This window comes from Neofelis nebulosa, chromosome 18 (assembly GCF_028018385.1).
Source record: "Neofelis nebulosa isolate mNeoNeb1 chromosome 18, mNeoNeb1.pri, whole genome shotgun sequence".
NCBI lineage: Eukaryota > Metazoa > Chordata > Mammalia > Carnivora > Felidae > Neofelis > Neofelis nebulosa.
Window position 1 is genome coordinate 44,842,481 of NC_080799.1, and position 20,690 is coordinate 44,863,170.

General features: G+C 62.4%; 2 protein-coding genes across 5 annotated transcripts; one reads left to right on the forward strand and one right to left on the reverse strand.

Moving 5' to 3' along the window:
• Window positions 1–10,074: 10,074 nt before the first annotated feature.
• On the forward strand, window positions 10,075–12,340 carry GNG13 (G protein subunit gamma 13). 2 transcript variants are annotated; one of them, XM_058710248.1, is made up of 3 exons: window positions 10,075–10,205; window positions 11,845–11,976; window positions 12,150–12,340. In XM_058710248.1, exons 2-3 carry the CDS (start codon window positions 11,879–11,881, stop codon window positions 12,253–12,255), a joined length of 204 nt encoding a protein of 67 aa, XP_058566231.1. In that variant the 5' UTR covers window positions 10,075–10,205; window positions 11,845–11,878; the 3' UTR covers window positions 12,256–12,340. The 2 variants fall into 2 exon arrangements, with proteins under 2 accessions (XP_058566231.1, XP_058566232.1); XM_058710249.1 differs by lacking the exon at window positions 10,075–10,205 and adding an exon at window positions 10,449–10,564.
• Window positions 12,311–20,660, reverse strand: CHTF18 (chromosome transmission fidelity factor 18). 3 transcript variants are annotated; one of them, XM_058710246.1, is made up of 22 exons: window positions 20,505–20,660; window positions 20,104–20,298; window positions 19,872–20,022; window positions 19,532–19,700; window positions 19,017–19,109; window positions 18,883–18,935; window positions 18,597–18,741; window positions 17,915–18,124; window positions 17,300–17,397; window positions 16,933–17,056; window positions 16,698–16,849; window positions 16,501–16,594; window positions 16,099–16,197; window positions 15,880–16,010; window positions 15,521–15,692; window positions 14,509–14,733; window positions 14,277–14,426; window positions 14,048–14,178; window positions 13,234–13,378; window positions 13,003–13,119; window positions 12,675–12,732; window positions 12,311–12,601 (listed from the first exon to the last, which is right to left on the reverse strand). In XM_058710246.1, exons 1-22 carry the CDS (start codon window positions 20,593–20,595, stop codon window positions 12,465–12,467), a joined length of 2,940 nt encoding a protein of 979 aa, XP_058566229.1. In that variant the 5' UTR covers window positions 20,596–20,660; the 3' UTR covers window positions 12,311–12,464. The 3 variants fall into 3 exon arrangements, 2 of the variants coding, with proteins under 2 accessions (XP_058566229.1, XP_058566230.1); XM_058710247.1 differs by having other exon boundaries at window positions 20,104–20,187; window positions 20,505–20,656; XR_009256456.1 differs by having other exon boundaries at window positions 12,531–12,601; window positions 13,234–13,407.
• Between the last annotated feature and the right edge of the window lie 30 nt (window positions 20,661–20,690).

The window sequence follows — 20,690 nt, forward strand, 5'->3', positions numbered from 1 at the left end:
TAAGTGCTCCCTGCCAGGTGCTCCCGCCAGGTGCTCCCACCGGCTGCTCTCACCAGGTGTTCAAGAACGTCGGGCCCCCATTTCCCTTGGCTCTGCTTTCTGGTTGCCGCTTCTGGGACACCACGGGCTCCCCCAGCCAAGGGCTGCTATCCCTTCACACGCTCGGCCCCACCTCCCTCTCTCTCTCCACTCTGTTCCCCAGTCCCCTTGAGTCTCCGTCTCAAGGGAGGGAAATGGGACCTACACAAAGGTCATGGTGCGAGAAGCAGTTGCCATGTCCCCACCTACCCATGAGAAAAAAACAGCTAACAGACCCCAAGTGAGAAGCATCCAAAAAAATTCCTGACCGACACACCTCAGATGGTCAAGGCCATCGAAACTAAGAAAAGTCTGAGACATTATCGCTATTGTCCCAGCTCAGAGGAGCCCAAGGGGACAGGATGATCAAACGCCATTGGGTCCCAGGACAGAGGGTACCAGGTAACAGCTCAGGACATGTGCTTAGAGTGCCAGCCTCAGTCTGCAACACTGTGCCAGGGACAGCTCAGTAACTGTGACAGGCAAACCACACTGATGCGAGAGGTCATCAGCAGGACCTTCTGCACGGGCCGACAAGCACAGGGGAGCTCTGTCCTTTCTGCTCTGTTTTCTTGGAAACCTAAAACTTCTCTAAAAAAGGAAGTCTGGGGGCGCTTGAGGGGCTCAGTCGGTTAAGTGCCTGACTCTTGATTTCAGCCCAGGTCATGACCTCATGGTTCATGAGATCGAGCCCCGCATCGGGCTCCACACTGAACACAGAACCTGCCTAGGATTCTCTCTCTCTGCCCCTCCCCAGCTCGTGTATGTGCACATGCTGCCCCCTCCAAAGGAAGAAAAAAAAAAAGGGAAGTCTACTATTTTTAAAAACTAGAAAGACTCCCAGAACCACACCAGCTCAGTCTTTCCACAGACCCCCAAAACGAACAAGGCCCTTGCCCTTCGCGACTGATCTGCAAAGTCCCTGACACAGACATATGCATGGTCCCCCCAGTAAGTCTCTGCGATACTTGGGGGCCACTCCCACAAGAGCCCCACTCAACTTGCCATCCTTCTCGGGGTTTCTTGAGACGGTGACTTCTGGGAATCTCAAATAATCCGGGCCTCGGCAGGAGTGAAAGGGGCAGCTCCTTAATGTGCAGAGTAACCTTTATTACAAATCAGACTGCTTCAAGTTCATTTCTCCCCATAAAAGCATATTAAATATTTTACGTCTGGTCCTCCTGCTCTTTAACAAAAAAATAAATAAAAGGAAATAAAATAAATAAATAAATCAAATGAAAATGCAGCAAATCAATGTAGACAGGATACCAAAAAGGACACGAGGCAGCTGACAGCTGTGTCTGCTTCTCAAGGTAGTTGCAGGGCTGTGGGGACTGCTAAGAACTTGCCTGGTTTTTTTTTTTTTAATGTTTATTTATTCTTGAGAGAAACAGCATGAGTGAGGGAAGGGCAGAGAGACAGGGGGACAGAGGATCCCAAGCGGGATCTGCGCTGCCTGCAGAGAGCCCCGTGCGGGGCTCTGCGGGGCTCAAACTCACGAACGGCCAGGTCATGAGCTGAGCCAAAGTCAGATGTCTCACTGAGCCACCGAGCGCCCCAAGAACGGCCTTTCACACCCGTTCTCTTGAAAGGGCCCAGCAGCGCGCTCCAGAGGCTACCCGATGGTGATGTTGGTAGGGACGAGGGCAAAAGGAGAGTGGAGAGCACAACTCTGCCTTCAAGGGATCGGCCTAAATGTAAAACATACCTGTAAATTTGTTTGGGTAAAATACTGCTTTTTCTTAAAAAGGAGTGCTCGTGTGTAGTGGGTTTTATTATCGTTTTTTGTTTTAAGTTTATTTATTTATTTATTTATTTATTTACAGATAGAGAGAGGGGGAGAATACCAGGCAGGCTCCGCACTGTCAGTGCAGAGCCCGATGTGAGGCTCAAACTTGGGAACCTTGAGACCATGACCTGAGCTGAAGTCGGACACTTAACCAACTGAGCCGTCCAGGAGCTCCTATCATTGTTTGTTTTAAGTAAAAAAAAAAAAAAAAAAAGTATGCGCAACAAATTTGTTTCCACTTCTAACACAGTATATACCCCTCCCTATACAGCACCACATGACCGAAGTTCAACAACGTTGGAAGATAGTTAAGGGGTCCTGAGACTGGGAACCAGGGATGGCACTCACGCGCGCCTGCGGCGCCACCTAGCGGCGAGGACCGGACCGGGGCGCGCACAGGGCCCAGCCTGCTGACGGATGATGCGGCCGCCTGGTGCCTTATTCCATCCGCCGCGCAGAGGCACCGGGCTTCTGTTTTCCAAGGTAAATGGGTGTCATGGAAAGATCCTGACTAGTGCCTTTTTGGGGTGCTGTTAGATGTATAATCAAATTCTGTCCTGACAAGGTCTTCCCCGCAACGTCCAGCCCCGCGGAACCTTGGCCCAAGGTTCTACTGGGGGTCCTCCAGGTTCCGCAGAGTGTGCTGCCGCTGGTTTGTTTGCAACCGGCTAGACAAGGTTCCCACCTGCACACCCCACACCGCACGCAGGCCCGGGTCCAGAGGGCTCGGGGAGGCAAGGAGGGAATGCACGAGCACACGGCCAACAGGAAGGGATGAGAAGCAGTCTTAAGGCCGGAACTCAGAGGCCCAGCAGGATAGGGCAGTGGTAGGGCCACCCTGGGCAACCGACACCGTATCGACCCAGTAGCACAAATGTGGCACAGACAGCGGTGGGGCCAGAACAGACGTGGGACACCAAGCTTCGCGGGAATGCCAGACGTCACAGCTCTCTTCCTGTGCCTCAACTAGGCTGCGATCTGTCTCCAGGCCACCCCTCCCCACTCGCCTACAAACCTGCCATCACGCCTTTCCTCGTCAGGGTCCAGAGCCACGACGCCACTGGGGACAGAGCCTGAAGTCCTTGGACCAAGTCCCACTGGAAGACCACCTTTGCCTACTGTCACCCATCTTTCCAGCCTGGGACTTTTGTACACCTCAGCCCCTGATGTCAAGCTCTAACAGACCTTCCGAAGATTCCTTTTGAACAGTAACTACGTAGCCTGCTCAGATGTATACAACACTCCTTTAGCCTGGAAGAGCTTCCGCTGCTTTGCAAAGGGACAATATGGGGTGGGGAGGGCTGAGGGTGGTGACCCAGGGCAAGGAGCCTAGGGGGAGACGCTGGTGAGGAGACCTGGGCGGGGGGGGGGGGGGGGGGGGGAGACCCGAGTGGGGACACGCCGAGGGGGCACCTGGGGGGATCCTGAGTGATGAGATGCTGGAGAGGAGACCGGAGGCGGGCGAGGGAGGGACCTGAATGAGGAGATGCTGGAAAAGAGACGGGAGGAGACCTGAGGGGACCTGAGTGGAGTCCTTGCCAGGCGCCGTCTTCTGTCTCTAACAACGCTCGGGTTTACGCGGGGTTCCACAGCCCAACTCGCTCATCCACTGGTCGAGTTAGGGTTAACACAGGCCTGGAAAACCCTTCCGGCCGAGGAATTGCACGTTGGAAACGCGGCTCCAGCGGGAAAAAATCCGAAAGTCGGACCCCTGACACCTCGCCCGGCCTTCGTTCCAGGCCGCCGCCGTCGCCGCCGTGCTCCGGGTTGCTTGCGTCTTGCGAGCCGTAGCTCTAGACTCCTCCCCCACGCTCCGGTGACCCGCCCCTTCCGGCACTTAACAGGAAGCGACCTCCCAAGGCGGAAGTACCCGGGCGGGTGGAAAGTTGGCGACCGGTGGGTTTGGTTCGGTGGGGTGGGAGGCTGCAGGGAAGTCGGGCCCGTGCCAGGCGGTCCCCCGAGAGCCTGGAGGGCGCACCCGCACGGCGAGGATGGGGCCCGGCCGGCCTTCCGGGGCAGATCCTGGGTGGCCGCGGGGACACAGACCGAGACCCCCATTCTGGGCAGCCGGGGCGCTCAGCGAAGCCTCCGCAGCGAAGGCAGGACCACAGACATTTGGCGTCCCCTTCCGCCTCCAGCTTTCGTCCCTCCTCTTCGTCCCAAAAGAGCAGGGTTTTGTACGGCCTCTGAGCGAAAAATTGTTTTTATGTTTGTAGAGGTTTAGATGAGCAGCCGCCTTGGGCCCGGGGAAAGTGCTCAAGGCACATCTGTTTGCCCTCAGGTTCTGTGCCTGGCGGATCGGAGGCCGGGAAGCGGTGAGGCGCTGAGGACACTGTGTTCCTAACAAGTGCTCCCAGGGAGAGCCGGTCTCTCAGCCCCGGCCCGTTCGGACCCCTCTGGGGGACCGTGGGCGGCGTTGGTCGGTGAGCCGGCGTGACTGTTCGCAGGGACCAGGTTTGCCGCCTGGCTGGATCCCCAGAGATGCTCGGGCTTTGATGCCGACGCCCGGGGACCAGCGAAGACATGGTCCTGGATCAGCGATGGCGAGACAGGCGTGGACGTGAGCTTCAGGAACTCCGTCCTGGTGAAGCCTTCCAGTATGTGGTGCAACCGTTGGCCTTTTCCATTAAGGGTAGTGTTTATTTTATAACCACTAGGGTTTTGTAGCTGATCACCAGGATGCACCAGGACGGCATTATCCTGGGGGTTCTGCCTGTGCTCACTGTGTGGTTTCACCCTGGATGTAAAGTAGGTGACAGGTACCTCTACCAGGCTGGAGAGCTGGGTGGGTCCTAGAGGCAATAAGGGCCCTGAGCACGTTCATAAAGTAGTGCTACAAGTGACTGACTCAGGACAGTGCCAGGACACTGGGAGGCTGGCAGCCACTGTCGCCCCGAGTGCTGTGCCTCCCGCTGCCTTCCACCGTGTGCCTGTGGCTGAGGGGTGTCTGTGGTCATGAGACCGGTAAATGGTTAGCATCACATCCACCCTTGGGTCTTAGGTCTCCTCCCCAGGCAGCTTTGTGGGGCTTTGGCCACAGTTCCTGCACTCGGGAGTCCTCAGGAGGACCAGATGGCTTCCTGGATGCCACGACTTGCTGCAGATAGAGGGTGTAACGGCATCCTGGATGGTCGCAGAACACCAGGCGCCTGTGCTGACTCTTCCCCTCCTAGGGATTCTGCGCCCACCCTGCACCTCCGCATTTGGTGGGGACTGGCCTGTGAGCTGCCCCCCCACCCACACCCTTGTGAACACCCGCCTGCACAGCACCAGATGCAACTGCCCGGCTGGCCCGACCTGTGACCACCCCCTCTCCACATGGCCCCAGGGCAGCAGACAGCCTGTGTGGGCTCCATCCCCATTGCGTGGGCCTGGCTTCTCTCTGAATGGCTCCCTGATGCGTTGCGGCCTTGACACATACCATGCGTGTGGCCAGAGAATCTTGCAGGGGCACAACGACAGCCTTCTCTGCCCCCAGACTCTTCTCTGGCGTGGACAGTTTGTGTAGGGCACCCCTCACACGGTGCACAGCCTCAGTTTGCCCTCACTGCCCCCTCTACGTAGTCATGGACACCATCTGTCTGTCAGCTGGGCTTTGGAGACCTGCGTCCTCTGCCTCCAGGCCACTGTCCACATGCTGCTTGGGGAGCTGCCCTGGCTGCTAGACATCCTCGCCTTTGGGGTGAGGCCTGCGGGGGGAGGGAGCAGAGTGATGTCCCCTGAGGTGTCTCCTCCTTTTGCTCTGGGAGGAAGAACTGGGCCCTGAAGCTGTTTCTAAAAGGCCTCTGGCATAACACCACCTTCAGTGGTGGGTGCGATCACCTGGCACCGCAATTACCAGAGCCACACCTTGTTGACTTGGCCATCAGGCCACTGTCACCGCGTGGGGTGGCTCCCGGTGCAGGGACAGCGGTCTGTGCCTGCTTCAGGAGCTGTGTGGGGGGTGTCAGCTGCTAAGCATAGAGCGCAAGGGGCCCTCCATTCAGCCCCAGCCCTGTCCGCGTGCCTGCATCCACACTGCTGCTGTGGTGCCACCACCCCTGTTGGCTGGAACTGGGGTCAGGCCAGCAGTCGCTGCAGCACGGCCAGCCCTCAGAGCAGCCTGTGCCCCTACGCGCCAGATGCCCAGATGGCCCGGTGGCCCAATGCATACATCCCCCCCCTTTATGGTGCGTGTCTCTGGGGGTGCAGACCAATAGACTTGCTGATGATGCACTGGGTGGGACCCCCCCCCCAAATGACGCGAGCCTCATCAAGCAGTGACCCCACGCAGCCTGTAGGTGCAGTCAGACCAGAACCAGCCGCACGCCAAAGTATCCTGAGCCTGCGCAAGTGGCAGACCTAGGCCCCACTGTATGCAAGCTGCTGTGCCTGTCCCCACACTTGGTGGCCACACATCCAGGCCACTGGCACCCTCCAGTCCTGTCTGGTAGCGGGAGGCCTGAGCCAGTAGGTGGCACCTGCCCACGTTCCATCTCTCAGCAGGGATGAGGTGATGTGAACCGCACGCAGGGGGTCTCAGCACGGCAGGACCCTCCCCCGAGGACTTGTCCCCTGGGTCTGGCCTTGGCTGCTGGCCCTGGCGGGGAGGATGGTGCTGGGCCAGCTCTGAGATGCCCCTTCACTCCACAGGTGACCGGGCAAAGTTACTTGACCTCGTCTCAGAGTAAGCGTCCGCTGGAGGGGAGACAGCTCTGACAGCCAGGGGGGCCTGTGGGGCCGGTGCAAAATGGGACAGTGGGCAGCCTGAGCCAGTGACATGGCAGGCCTCCCCTGCACCCACCATGTATCACAGGCTCCCCTCCACGGGCCTTCCCGAGATGGGATCACCTGCAGCTCGGCAGATTTGTCTGTTTTAGACAACTACCCTGACTTTGCTTGACGTTCAGAAACTGCTTTACTATTGGGCGCCTGGGTGGCTCAGTGGGCTAAGCATGTGACTTTTGGTTTCGGTTCAGGCCCCAATCTCCTGGTTTATGAGTTTGAGCCCTACGTCCAGCTCCGTGCTGCCAGTGTGGAGCCTACTTGGGATTCTCTCTCCCACTCCCTCTCTGCCCCTGTCCTCCTTGCTTGCCAGCTCACTCTCTCAAAGTAAATAAACTTAAAATAGATCTATATTTTAAAAAAAGAAAAAGAAGAAGCTGCTTTACTAGTCTCTCGCTTTGCCCTGAAAGACACCTCGAGGACTTGGGTCAGCTGCAGACGAGGGCCTGGCATTGGTTCCCTGGCCACAGAGCTGCTAGAATGAGCCGCTTCCCTGAGACGGACTCAAGAGGTGTTGCAGATGACATCCACCCTCCTGCCCGTGGCTTCCCCGGAACCGTGTCTTACAGGTTTGCGCAGAACAGTCTAAGCGAGCCTAAGTTATTTACGACTGTCGCTTCCGAGCTTGCAGAGGTCACGTACAGGCCGGTGTTCCGTGAGCTCTGCTTAACAGGGTAAAATCAGAGGCTCTGTGCTGGTTTTCCAGTCCTGGTATTTACCACCGCCGGTCATCCCCGGGGCAGGAAACAAGTCGGCATGTCCCCGTGGGGCTGCCAGGGCCACCGTCGCCGTGCCTGTTGTAAGCCCATGGGTCCCATGCCCTCCCCTGGGACAGAACGTTGACAGGCCTTCCCCCCGCCAGCCCAGGCCCTGCAGCGTTGACCGCTTGTCCTGTGGTCTCGCCCCCTTAGGACGTGTCTGTGGCCTTGGGAGGGTTGTGGGGGGTCTGACCCCCCAGAAGTCTGAGGCAGAGCCGCACACTGGCACTCAGCGGTCTCGCCTCGGGCCTCATGGTGCCCACGTGCAGGCCGGCCATCTGCCCAGAGCCGTGTCTTGCTCTCTGAGGAGCCTGGTCTCAGGACCCGAGTGTGCCCATGGCCCAGAGTTGCCAACATGCCTGTGCATCAGTGGCCCAGTGATGGAGACCAACCCCAGCTCTGGCCTCTACCAGTAGAGAACCCACAGGTCACGGTGGTATCGGGGACGACACTAGACGGCGGGTCCCTGTCTGGTGGGGGTGTTTCCTCTCCCTCCTCCCTGGGCCCTCTTCAGGGTCCCACCCAGAAGGGATCAGGGCACCCCACACGCACCAGTCTTTGACTTCCTGCCGCAGTCTCACTATGCCTGCCGCGTCCCCCAGAGGCCCGGCCCACACTGCCCACCCGCCCGCCCGCGTGGCAGGAGCCTGGCAGTGGGGCCTGCGGCAGCCGTTTCTAGGCCAGCAACCAGCCCGTTGGTCTCGCCAGCAGCCCAGTTAGCGCAGCTAATTTCAGCACGGTGTCTGGTGTCCCAGGACCTGCTCTGGGTGCCTGCAAGGTGGCGGTCAGCTAGAGGACGAGCTGTTACTGCTTCCCCCTGCGCAGCATCCCAGGAAGGTGAGAAATGCGGGTCCTTACAGGCATGAGAGCAGACTTGCGCCACCGGTTCCACCACATGAACTCGTGGCCTCTGTGACGTGGGGCTGCGGTCAGCTCGAGGACCACAGCAGCAGGTGTCCGCCCGGCAGCAGGTGTGGCCGGCGCCCAGAGGCCAGAGACAGCACAGCAGTGATGTTCAGGGAGGGCCTGTGCCCCCCGCAGCTGCCACCTGTAGGCCTGGCTCCCACCGTCCTGACGACCCACGCTGCTGCCTAGCTGCGCCCAGGTGCCCCTGCCGTGTACTTCCTGCGTCGGTCACAGCTGAGACCACAGCGGACCCGGGTCACAGCAGGGCTTCCCCCAGTGGGCTCTCCAGAAGCTGTCTGGTGCGGGTGCCCTGTTCTGCCTGTGCAGCCTGGAGAGAAGACATGATTGTGTGGCAGGATCTGCCCGGCCCGGGGGTCAGTCCAAACCTGGAACCAGTCCCGAGGGCCGACATAATGCCGTGCCCTTGGCTGCCCACCCCGTGTGAGCAGCACCACGGGCCACAGGAGAGCCCTGGGCAGCAGGAGCAAAACAGTATGTGGGGCCTCGCAGGCAGGTGAGCACAAATGGGCCTCAGAGGGGGGGAGCAAGGCCAGCACTGCCGGCCATCTGCCCTGGCAGGATGGCAGTGCCCTGGGATCTAAGCCCCCATTCCCCTAAATCCATAATAAAAATAATCCCGCATTTGCCTGATCTGCCCCAGTTCCAGAAGTGTCTCCTGATGTGTCATCGTGTTGATGCGTGACAGCAGTCCAGGGAGGCACAGCTGACCCCATTTCACAGAATTGCACCAGGGAGGGTTTGGGAGCCCAAGGGGGCAGGGGACACCCCATCCTGCCTTCTAGGTGAGGACACCTGACTTTTCATAGGCCCCTAGCCCAGAGCTCCTGCTAAGAGCCTGGTCCAGGCCTTTGCGAGGATCATGACTGGGAAGCTGGGCACTGCTGGTCCCTGCGGCTGCCGTTGCTGCCTGGGGGCCCCCCACCCAGGATGCAGCCTGGCGCCTGCGTCACTCAGTAGCCCCAGGGGCACAGTTCCCCCGAGAGCAGGACAGTAGGGCCTACCACACACACCCAGAGCATCACGGCTGAGGGGAATGTGGTCCCAGCCCCGACGGCACCTTCTGCCCTGAGGGGCAGAAGGCAGAGGGACTGTCTGCTTGGGCCCCATCGCGGGCCGGGTGAGGAGCCTGACAGAGAGGTGATGGGCCCCCTCCCTCCTCGGAGCCCCCAAAGCCACTCAGCCTGGGCTTGGGCACCCCCGAGCCAGACACCGCCTCCTGAGGCAGGACACTGCCAGGGCACCCCTGGGCCCACGAAGAGCAAGTCTGGCTGTCTCTGGCTTAGGGTAAACTGAAGTATGGACATACCTCCCCACCCTCAGGGCAGCTACCCAGTCTACCCGCTGCTGGCCTGGGCATGGGGCACAGGCCCAGATGCCCTCGAGGGGACAGGCTCACTCCTGTGGGTGGCTCAGCTCCAGGGGAGGGCTGCCCACAGACCCTTCAGGTGGCACTGCTGAGACCTCAGAGGGGTACAGTGTCCTGGCCCTGTTACCCATACCTAGTCTATGATTCAGCCCATCAGGGGCACGGAGGGCTGGGGCACAATCTAATGGCTCTAAGTCTTTGGTGGCAGCACCACACGGCAGCCCAGGAGCCCACCCAGCCCTGTGGGAGACCACTGTCCAGGGCCAGAGCTGACCCACGTTGCCTACCCCTGCATCTCCCACCCCCAACATCTGGCAGACCATGTAGGGTCAGGCTCAGTCCCTGGAGGAGGAGGGGAGGCAATGGGGGCGGTGCCAGAGCCTGGCCCCCAGGTGGCAGGAGTGGGCGGGGCACCTGCCCAGGCTCTGCCCGCTTATGTGCCCGCTCACTCATTCACTTGGTCTTCGCTGTCACTCACCATCACTTGGTCCTTGTCACTTGGCCCTTGCTGGCACCGTCCAAGGTAGGTCTGATCAACTGGCCCCCTGTGCAGAGCAGGAAACCGAGGCCGGGAGGGATTCTGGGACTCGCCCAAATCCCACCAGGCTGACCTGGACCATCCTAACCCCCAGATGCCCCTGCCTGTTGGTCTTATGGCCGAGGGCAGCTGCCCTGCGTGTCCCAGCAGGCCCGACCCCACCAGTGGGGAGAACCCCCTCGGTCTTCGGGAGGGCGGGGCGGGGGCGGGGGCGGAGCGGCCGAAGGGGAGGGGAGCCGCGTCCTGCGCCGTGCGCGCCGCCCGCAGTGCCCGCCGAGCGCCGTGGCCGGGGGCGTCGCGGGGCGCGCGGGACGGGCAGCCGGCTCCGGCGGCGCTGCGCGCAGGTAGGGCAAGCAGGGCAGGCGGCGGGGGCGGCGGGCAGGGCCGCCGCCCCCGCCCCCGCCGCGGAGAGCCCCCAACCACGTGGCTGTCCCGGCCAGGGGTGGGGATGCTGAACTTGGGGTCTCCGGGAGGGGAGCACCTGCATGCCCCCCATTGACTGCCCCCCCGCCCAAGAGGCAGACTCCCCTCCACCGGGGCTCTTATCCCTGGCTCCTGACTGACCCTCCCACGACGACTCCTAGTGCGGCTGTTCTGTCCCCAACCGACCAGGGCTGACCACCACCCCCCACCACCCCCACAAGAGATCTTCCGGCCAGGAGTCCCCTCCACAGGCTGACGCAGACAGGGCCGCGCTCCCGTCAACCCCTGCCCACCCTCCCAAGGCCCAGAAAGCCTGGCTCTCAGCCTCAGTGATGGGAGCAGGGCCTGGGGCCCAGTGAGGGACTCCCTGGGCCCCTGGAGTGGGCTGAGGTGGGGGAGGAGGCAGGAAGCAACCTGCTCTGCCAGGCTGGTGCACAGCAGAAACTGGGCCAGATGGCTTGTGGAGGGTGCTGGGGGCAGCCCTGGGCCCAAAGAGGCTGCAGCCCCTCCCCAGTCCCCCACCTGCTGTGCAGCCTGGGACCCCAAGGTCCTCAGCACCTCCTCTCTGCAGCCTCTAGGCAGAGATGCAAATTGCAGCCAAATCCTCCTGGCTCTGGGATTAACTTCCTCTGGGTAGGCTTCCCCATGCAAAGCATTAGAAAGGAACTGGAAGGAAGCCAAGCAGGGCCCCACCCCTTACATGATGATGGTCTGGGTCACCCTCTGCAACCAGGGTGGCAAGTGGGCCTGGGAGTCGGGAGGGCGGGCTTCTGGGAACCCACTTGTGCCGTGTGCCTGGCCCTGCTGTCGCCACAACATTGCCCCTTTCCTTCCCACCCAGAGACCGGGCCGTGGTAAGGCTTTGGTGGGGGTGGGAGGTAAGGGTGTGGAACTGAGTAAAAACTTTTCCCTGCGGCTAATTAGCCCCATGGGGGAGGGGCAGGCACATGGGGCCTCATTTGTGGGGCTTCAGCTCCAGGCCCTGCACCCTGTGGACTGTGTGGGTACCTATGTGGACCTTGGGAAACCGGTGGTGAGGCCCCTGGGGACCTCCCAAGCCGCAGACTGGGTGTCACTGTACAAGGGTGGGCCTCCCTCCTTCCTTTGGGAGGGGGTGCCCTCAACCAGTGGGTAGGGCACATCTGGGGGTGACCGCCGGCTGGCGGGCCCCCTGGCTGTTGCTTCCTCTCGCGCCCTCCAGCCCCAGGCTGGCCACTTCCGAAGCTCCCGACGCCATGGAGGAGTGGGATGTGCCTCAGATGAAAAAAGAGGTAGAAAGCCTCAAGTACCAGCTGGCTTTCAAGAGGGAGATGTCGTCCAAGACCATCCCTGAGTAAGTCCCCAGGACCCCATGGAGCCCCGCCCACCCAGGGCTGCCGGCTCCCATCGGCATCTCATTTCCCTGCCCCGAGCGTTTTGCATGAGCCAGAACCACACCTCCACAGCCAGCCCTCGCCCTCGGGCACCCGCCTGCTCACCTCCCCCTCTCCACCCTGCTGCACACAGGCTCCTCAAGTGGATCGAGGATGGGATCCCCAAGGACCCGTTCCTGAACCCCGACCTGATGAAGAACAACCCGTGGGTGGAGAAGGGCAAGTGCGCCATCCTGTGAAGCACCCCCGCCCCGACTCTTGCCTCTTTGTAGGGAGAACACCTCGATAAAGGTGTGGCTTTTATAAAGACTCTTTGATGACGTCCGTGCTTTTGTACATTTTCTGAGGGAGAAAAAGCAACAGCACAGCATCAAGCCTGGGCCCTGGGGCGTCTGGTGGGGGGGTTCCAGGGCACCCAGCACGGGTCGAGGTGTCCGGCGCAGGCCCGCTACAGCAGGTCCCGGATGTGCAGGCTGCGCCGCACGGCATTGGAGACGCCCTCCTTGAAGCGAAACCAGACGTCACTCCTGCCCACCGCTGTGCCTATGCGCCACTCGGTCGCATCTGTGTCCGGGGCCACATCTCCTGTGGAGGACGTGTGGTTGCTACTCTGCCTTGCTCCGGCCCCTGCCTCCCTCCCCTCCCTCCCGCCACACACCTGCATTCAGGGCTGGCGGTCTCTTGATGACCACACGACCAAAGAAGTCTCTCTCGGGCTGAAGGAGGCAGGTTGGTCAGGGTCTCAGACTCCCTGCTGTGAGCAGAGGGCCCAGCGGCTGCGGGAGCAGACGCCCACCTCCCCTCCGAGTCTCCCTTCCCTTCAGCCCCTCAGAACCCGCATAGTGGCAGGAGGACACCGTAACCAGATCCAAACTGAGCCAAGTGGAACGCCCTACGCTGAGCAGCAGGGAACCACTGGCAGGCCCCCCAGGGCTGAGCACCAGCCCCATCCCTACCCGCCTGCCCTCCACCCCCACCCCCTGCACCTGTTCCTCCAGGGCCGCTTTCTTCAGGATGCGCTCCAGCCGCTGCTCCTCGTGGCTGCGTGAGGCGGGTGGCTGTGTCCCTTTCTCCCCAGCAACCCCCTGGGGACCCTCCTCTGCCTGCAAAAACAGGTGGCGAAGGCTGACTGCGCAGGGCCACTCCAGGGACAAGGTCCCTTCCAACAGCCCTGCCCTCCCAGGCCTGGCTCTGGCCCGAAGCCTGGCCAGGCTTACCTGGTGGCTGTCCCCAGCCCGGGCCAAGGCCTCTGCCCGCCGCATCTTCTCCATTTCAATCTCGTGGGCGATGAGCTGCTTGGCCTGGTAGGTGAGGGGCTTGCGGGCCGGCAGCTCAGGAAAGCGGCAGACCTCCTCCACATTCCTGCTCTCAGAGTTGGCACAGAGATGCACCTGGTCAGCAGAGACAGGCAGAGGCCACCTGCCACACCAGCCCCAGATGCCAGAATGTAAGAGCTGCAGGGTGGGCCCGGTCCTGGCAACACAATGCCTGAGCCCCACAGCCAGAGAAGATTACCTGCCCCAAACCTCAGTTTCCCCGACTACACGCGGGCACAAGAAGGGAACCCCTCCAGGGCCACAGGGTGAAGAAATGAGACAAGGCAAGGCCTGGTCTCAAGTCTGGGGCTGAGTGCCTGGAACTGTCACCACTACTGCTTCCCTGTGACTGTGACAGAAGGAGACGTGCGGCTGGTGCCTCACTGGGTAGCAGGGCCCCGGGGACTATCTCGGGATGGGGAAGCCGAGTCCTGGGGAGCTCAAGGGCCCTCTGCGGGACACTGAGGCAGCGAGAGCCTCCGCAATAAACCTCAGACCCCAGCACTGTGCCTGACCTGGAACACCACGCCTCACGATCACATCCGGGCAAAGGCTAAGCAGGAACCGAGCCCCTGCCGCTCCCCCACAGACGGCAACACCAACACACGCGTCGCCGAGACCACGCTTTCAGATTCCCGGCCCAGAGACCGCCACAGCACTTGGAGCCCAGCTTCCTGCCCCCGGCACCCCCGCCCCAGGGGCCGCACAGACTCACGGTTCTAGCCTGTAGACATAGTGCCCGTCGGGCATGCGCTCCTGGCGGTAGGTTAGGCTGTAGGCAAGCATGGTTCCCACAAGGCCGGCCAGCTGCTGTTTCTCACGAGTGCTGTACAGCTGTGTGCTCACCTGGGGACATGGGGCAGGGGCAAGGGCACGGACGCTGAGCACGGCCAGGGGCCCTCCCCTGTGGGCAGTCGCAACCCCACCCTGGCTGAGGCACTCACAGGGCGCAGCTTGGGCGCCAGGATGTCCAGAAGCAGGCAGAGGACATCCAGGACGAGGGCCTGAGGTGCAGCTCGGCTGCGGGTAGCGGGCGTCAGGCCCGACACCAGCGTCTGGATGAGGTTCTGTGTCCTGCTTGTCCGGTTCTGGGCCTGGGGCAGAGAGTGAATGGGGCCTGGGTAACCCGGCGTCTCTGGGCCGGCCCCGAGCCCCGGGCTGGGTGCAGGGGCACACCTCCTGCTGGCTGCTGGGGAAGGCGATCCTCGGCACGTGGCTGGAGGCGAAGAGCAGGTGGAAGGCTGCCGGCAGGAAGGGCAGGTAGCGCAGCAACCGGAAGCTCTGGCCATGGTGGGCGGCCCGGCTCAGCAGGTCGTCAAAGGCCAGCCAGTCGAGCGCCGCGCACACGGCACCCAGGCTGGAGTCCCGAAGCCGCAGGCGCAGGAAGTTGTCAAACAGGCCCTGGGGGTGAGCAGGTGGGTGGGCCCCAAACCCCTCCAGCCGCGGCCCCCAGCCCGCCGTGTAAACACCACCCAACGGGAACCTCCACCTCCCACCGCCCTGCCAAATGCAGGGCCTCGGGACATCTGCAAACAGCAGCAAGGGCCCGCCCCAAAACCCCAAAGACAGACCCAAGAAGGCCCAGCCTGCCACCCCGGTGTTCTGACCAAATCCCTGACAGACGCACAAAAGAACCTGACCTCCTCCCTAAAGGAAGTTCCGTCGGTCAGAATCAAGGGCATAGAAGCAGCCCCACTCTCGTCCCTTGCGAGAGTCGTCTCCTTGGGCTACGGCACGACGCCTCCCCGTAACAGTTTCCAGATTTACGGATCACCCAATAATCCAAAGCTGCTTAGTCAGGGAGGCAGCTTAGGCCAGGCTTCCCGGGGGTGGGGGGCACCTGTGCCACCCGCCCAAACCGGAACTCCACTCTGCCCGCTCCGCCCCACCCAGATGGATCCTGACCAGCAAATGGAGTGACCCCACCGCTCACCCGGCCCACCTCCCCACCCTGCCAGCCCACACGGGGCGTCCCCTCCTGGCACCAGCTCGTCCCTCCACCCAGGCCTCTGTCCATTTGCTGTCATCTCTGAGAGATCTCCCCGATGCCCCGTGTCCACCACCCCTCGCACCTACCCTGTTTCCCTGACGCCATCTGAGGTGTCTCCCACCCGCTGTCTGGGGACAGACACACAGCCAGGTACTGACCCACTGGGAGCCCCCAAAAACGTCCCAAGAGCATCGTTACCTGGACCACCTTCTCGTGCTCGCCTGCAGACGCAGCCACGTGCAGGATGCGGTAGAACCGCTGGGAAGTCGCGGTCAAAGGCACCTCGGCAGGACGGGGCCCCAGACCTGTGGGCCCATCGCCAGGCAGGAGCGTGTGCGGGGTCAGGGCCAGGTTCTGGCCCCAGCGTTGCCTGCAGAGGGGTGCCGAGGCTGGAACGGAGCCCCGCCTCTTTAGCGCTCTCGGTGGCACCTTGCCACCCAAAGCGGCCTGAGGGTCTGCTCTACTGGTCCTGAACGGGATGGTGGGGAGGCCAAGCGCCCCCAGGGCCTGGGCAGCATTCGGTCTCTGCTGGAGGCAGGGCTGGCCGGCCTGCTTACCTCTGGGCCCGGGGCAGCTGGAAGACCTCCTGCCACACGGAGAAGAGCCCCTTGCGCTGGTCCTTGAGACCCACGCGAGTGGTCTGCACGACCTGCACGCTCAGCTGCCGCCGGCCCCGCCCGTGCAGGAACTGGACACAGGGTGTGCGGGGCAGTGAGAGGCGGCTGAGCCCTGCCTCCCCCGGCCGCAGCCCCTGCCCCACCTGCCCACCTGCCCACCTGCAGGGTGTTGATGCAGGCGCGGATGTCGTTGTCCGTCTTCTCACAGAGAGCCGCCAGCGCACCCGGGTCGGCCTGCATGCCCCGCCGCAGGGAGATCTGCAGGGAGGCGGGAGGGTGGGCGCTCTCCCCCCGAGAAACCCACCCCAAGGCCACCTCTTCCCGAGAACACAGGTGAATGCAGGGGAACAACAGCTACAGACTCTGGGGCCCGGCCTCGCTCTGTGCTCGAACCATCTACTGCCAGAGGGCAAACTGGTCCAGTCACCCCCATGCCCAGGGGTCAGCTAGGGGATGGGGCCTGGATGCGAGAGGGGACCAGGACAGGCGTGGCATCCCCCCACCCCATAGCTGGCCACATGGCCCCCCGGTTGCGTATTCCCCACCACAGCCCTCACCCACCTCTTGTAGCCGCTGCACGAGCCTGGAAGACAGTGTGGGCGGAAAGTGGAGAAGAAAGGCCTGCTGCCTCAGCTGCCGCAAGGAGGGCACAAACCTGTAGGGGGCAGACACAGGCACACACCCGCCCCCAAGGGCAAAGGCGGTGGAGGGGGAGGAGGCGGCACCCTCCCAGGGGCCCTCTGCTCTCCCCCACTCACTGGTCATTGCAAATGCAGATGACGGGCCTCATCAGGAGTCCCCCCTCAGCCCGGCGTCGCCGTCCCCCACTTGTGGGAACAGCCGGACCCCCAGACTCTGCTTCTTGCGGGCCCTTGCGATCCAGGATGCTCAGAAGAACGTTGACAGCGGCCTGGGGTATGGGCGGAAGACACGGTGAGCCCTAGCCCGTCGCCGGCCCACCTGCCCACCCACTGGGGCGCCCAGGAGGCCCACCACAGGGGCCCCGTCGATCTCATCGATGACCAGACAGTTGGGTTTCCCGCCAGCACCCAGCACCGACTCCATCTGCGTGGCCGCCTCGATGCACGTGCGGAAGGCCTCAGGGCTGCGGTCGTCACTGGAACCAGTGAGGCCAGAGGTGAGGCCATCAGGGGAGCTATCGGGGTCCCTGGCAGCACAGGCTCCCAGGACTGGGCCACCAGGCCTACAGCTAGAGGCTACCCTGTGACAGGACCACCCCGCGTCCCAGCGAGCCCAGCCAAAGCACGAACTCCACCGCCCAAGACCCCGGGACCAAGCCCCACCTCTGGCCCACCACGGTTTCGGGGGAGTCAGAACAGACCGGAGGCCTGGCACGTACCTCGCATTCAACTCCACCACGCAGTAACCAGCTTGCCGCGCAATCACGTGAGCCAGGGTGGTCTTGCCCAGCCCCGGGGGGCCACACAGCAGCGCCACCTGTGGCGGAGACAGGCCGGATGAAGACAGGCTACCACCCGTACTGCCGCAGAGCCCCTGCCCCGCCCTCGAGGCTGAAACTCCCGTCCCGTGAGGCTCACTCCTAAGGGATGTGCCCCAAGCCCACCGTGGCGAGCACACAAGCACAGACCACACTCAGCGCGCTTGGCTTCCCGCCTACCGCTTCAGAGTCGGAGACAGCGCCGCCCGAGACCAGCAGTGAGGAGATCGGACACGGACACAGACGCTGCTAGTGCAACTGACCCCCAGAAACCACCCGCCGTCGCCGTGAGCGTCCTGGAAAGGTACGCGGTCCTCCGAAAGGCAAACTTCGGCCGGGTCTTTAAAGCACGCTCAAATTCCAACTCACGGCGCCGACGTTCCGTGCCAACAGCCTGGCGCTATGACGCCCTCAGCCACGGAGACAGAGGCCCCCAGAGGCCGCACGCGCGCTGGCCACCCGAGAGCACAGCCCCCGGGCTCAGAGACGTGTGTGGCACGGCCAGGTGGGGCTCACCTTCTGCCGGGGCCGCCGGCTCGGGTCCAGGTCAGCCTCCAGCATGTCCTCTAGCACCTGCTCATGGCTTCTCCATTTGCCGGAGGTCGTGGCCTCCTTGCCACCGCGGGCCAGCTCCAGACTGGGTCTGGGCCTCCTCGCAGGCCTCTCTCGGCCGAACACCACCAGGTCCCACAGCTTCAGCCACTTGAGGAGGCAGCGGTTAGTGAACTGCGGGACGGGAAGCGTGGCCTGGAGGAACCGCCAGCGCCAAGGACTCCCCGTGCCCGCCCTTCACATCAGCCTGCGGTCCCAAGCCCCGAGAGACACACGGGAATGTGGAAGCTAAGGAACAGGTCACCCTGCCGGTGAGTGACAGAGCGAGGCGCACACCACGACCTCCATCCCTACCACCCTAACTCCCTCAGGAGATCCCACTGTCCCCCGTGTTCCAGCATCAGCTGCTGGGGCAGTGGGGAAGGAAACAGGCTGCAGGCAGGGGGAGCCCTGGACCCCCAGCCCAGGTCGCAGGGGACTTCCAGAACGCCAGCCCCATGCCGGCCTCAGCTTCCCCACATACAGCTCCAAAGCGCAAATCCAAACCCTCTCCGCCCTCCCAAGGTCCTTCAAGCTGACAAGAGCAACTCTGGGGCAACAAAAAAATCAGTCACGCTTGAACGGGAACAAGAGAACGAGGTCTCACGTCATCGCTAAGAAGCTCCGTGTAGCACCGGGGTGCGAACTCATCCACCCAGAGGCAGTGCTGGGAGTCGTCTTGGCTGTCAGCCAGCTCTTCCTCAGGGGCCCCCGAAGTCTGGACCTCCTCTCCCACCTCCTCAGAGCTGAGGCTGGAGAACATCATGCCCTGAGCTGCCGGGCGAGTAGAGGGACTGCCCCCGCCCCCCCCCCCCCCCCCCCGACTACAGGCTGGAGATCAGCAGTCCAAGAGCCGGTAAGGGTCCCAGGGCTGGAAGGGCCCACCGTGTCACCTGCGAAGCGTGTCTGAGAGCTGACGGGCCTCCTCAAGCAGTTGCTGCCTCCGCTGTGCAAACAGCAGAGACGGGATCAGCGTGTCTCCAGCACGCAGTCACCCCAGAGCTACCCTTCTCCCGACAAATCCCACCTCGTTGTCGACCTGCTCCTTCAGGGACGCGAAGGACACACCCAACAGGTCCAGCTGGCCACGGCCTCGCCACCAGATATCAAGGAAAGGGTTCTGCATGGAAACGAGGACACCATTTGTCATCTCTCAGAACGCAACCACCCACAGACCCTCTCTCGTCAGTGCTCAAGGACCCAGGTGGCGTTTTCTACTGACAACAGACCAACGCAAGGACAAACCACATCTCCAAACAAAAATCCTAAAGAGAAAATGCACTTGGATGGAGATAGTTTTAAAGAAAAAAGGTAAAGGTTAAAACATCAGAGAAAGGGAAAAGAGACACCACAGGAAGGGGACAGTGAAACAGGCCCTCACAGGTGGATGACTGCAGGTTACATGAACTTCCTGAGGGGTCCCCAGGGTCTGAGGGTTGATATGATGTCTAGGACCCTTTCCTGGACAGCACCGAGCCCGCCAACCCTGCAGGAAGGCTGTTGCCAGCCTCTCACCCCCACTTGTGGCCACACAACACTCACCTGCGCCCCTGTGCCCACGGGGTCACCCCGCAGCACCAGAAAAGCCCGGCAGCCACCAGTGGAGGTCACACTGACATAGTCCTCCAGGACAGGGGGCCGCCTCAGGACAGGATTTCGAGCTGCTGGAGAGGCCTGAAGGGGACCCACATCAGCACCAGCATCCAAGGGCCTAGGAAGGGACAGATGCTGACCTGGGGACACTCACCTCCTGTGACCATGGCAGGAGAAACTCAGATCCACTCTTGACTATACATTCCTCCCACACACACTCAGCCCCAAGCCTCCCAAAACCTGGGATCCTCCCAAAATCCCTGGGGCATCTGTGCCCCAAGCCACACACCCTTTGCCCCACAGTTCAGGGGGGATCTCTGGACTCGGTGGGGGGGTGATGTCCCCAGCAGGTGAGTCAGGAAGGGGCGGCTCTTCCATTTGCTCAGGTCTGAAGTTCAGCTTCTTCACGACTTCCAGCCTGAGCCGTTTGACCCTGGGGGCTGGGGAGAAAGTCGAAAGTTTCAGAAGCTCTTGCCAAGCCTCACACCCCACCCGTATGCCTTGGGGCTCTGAGGACATACTGGGGGGCAAGGCCCCGTCCCTGGCGTCATGATCGGCCAGCTGCCTCTTCCTGGCACTGCCTTTGTGGTTCCCTGGAGGTCCGCCTGGAGAGCAATGAGTGGCAGCGTCCCCTCCAGCAACGGCCTCCTCGAATGTCAGCCGGGACCGACACACTGCGGGCCAGGGACCCCTGGAGGGCGACGGGGTGGCTGTCCCTGCCGGGAGAGAAGGTTGACAGCAGCGGCGCCAGGTCAGCCTGTACAGGCAACAGCTCCCGCGGCCTGGGGCGCTGGAGGGCCCTTCTCGCTCCGATACGCCCCCGCCTGAGCTCGCTCCAGCCTCCGGGTCCCCCGCCGCCTCCCCTCCTCCGACCAGCCCTCCAGGACTAGGGGGACGAGGCCGAGGCGGGGCCCACGCCCACCTTCCAGTTCGGCCAGCACCTCGAGCTCGGCCGCAAACTGGCTGTAGAAGTCGTCCTGGCCGCCCCCCAGCTCGCGCTCGGTGTCTCCCATGGCGCCCGCTCACGCTGCACCAACCCGCCGCTCCGAACCTCCCGCGCGGCCGCCGGTGCTGCGCGCCGTCCCCGCCCCTCGCGTCTCGGCGCCGC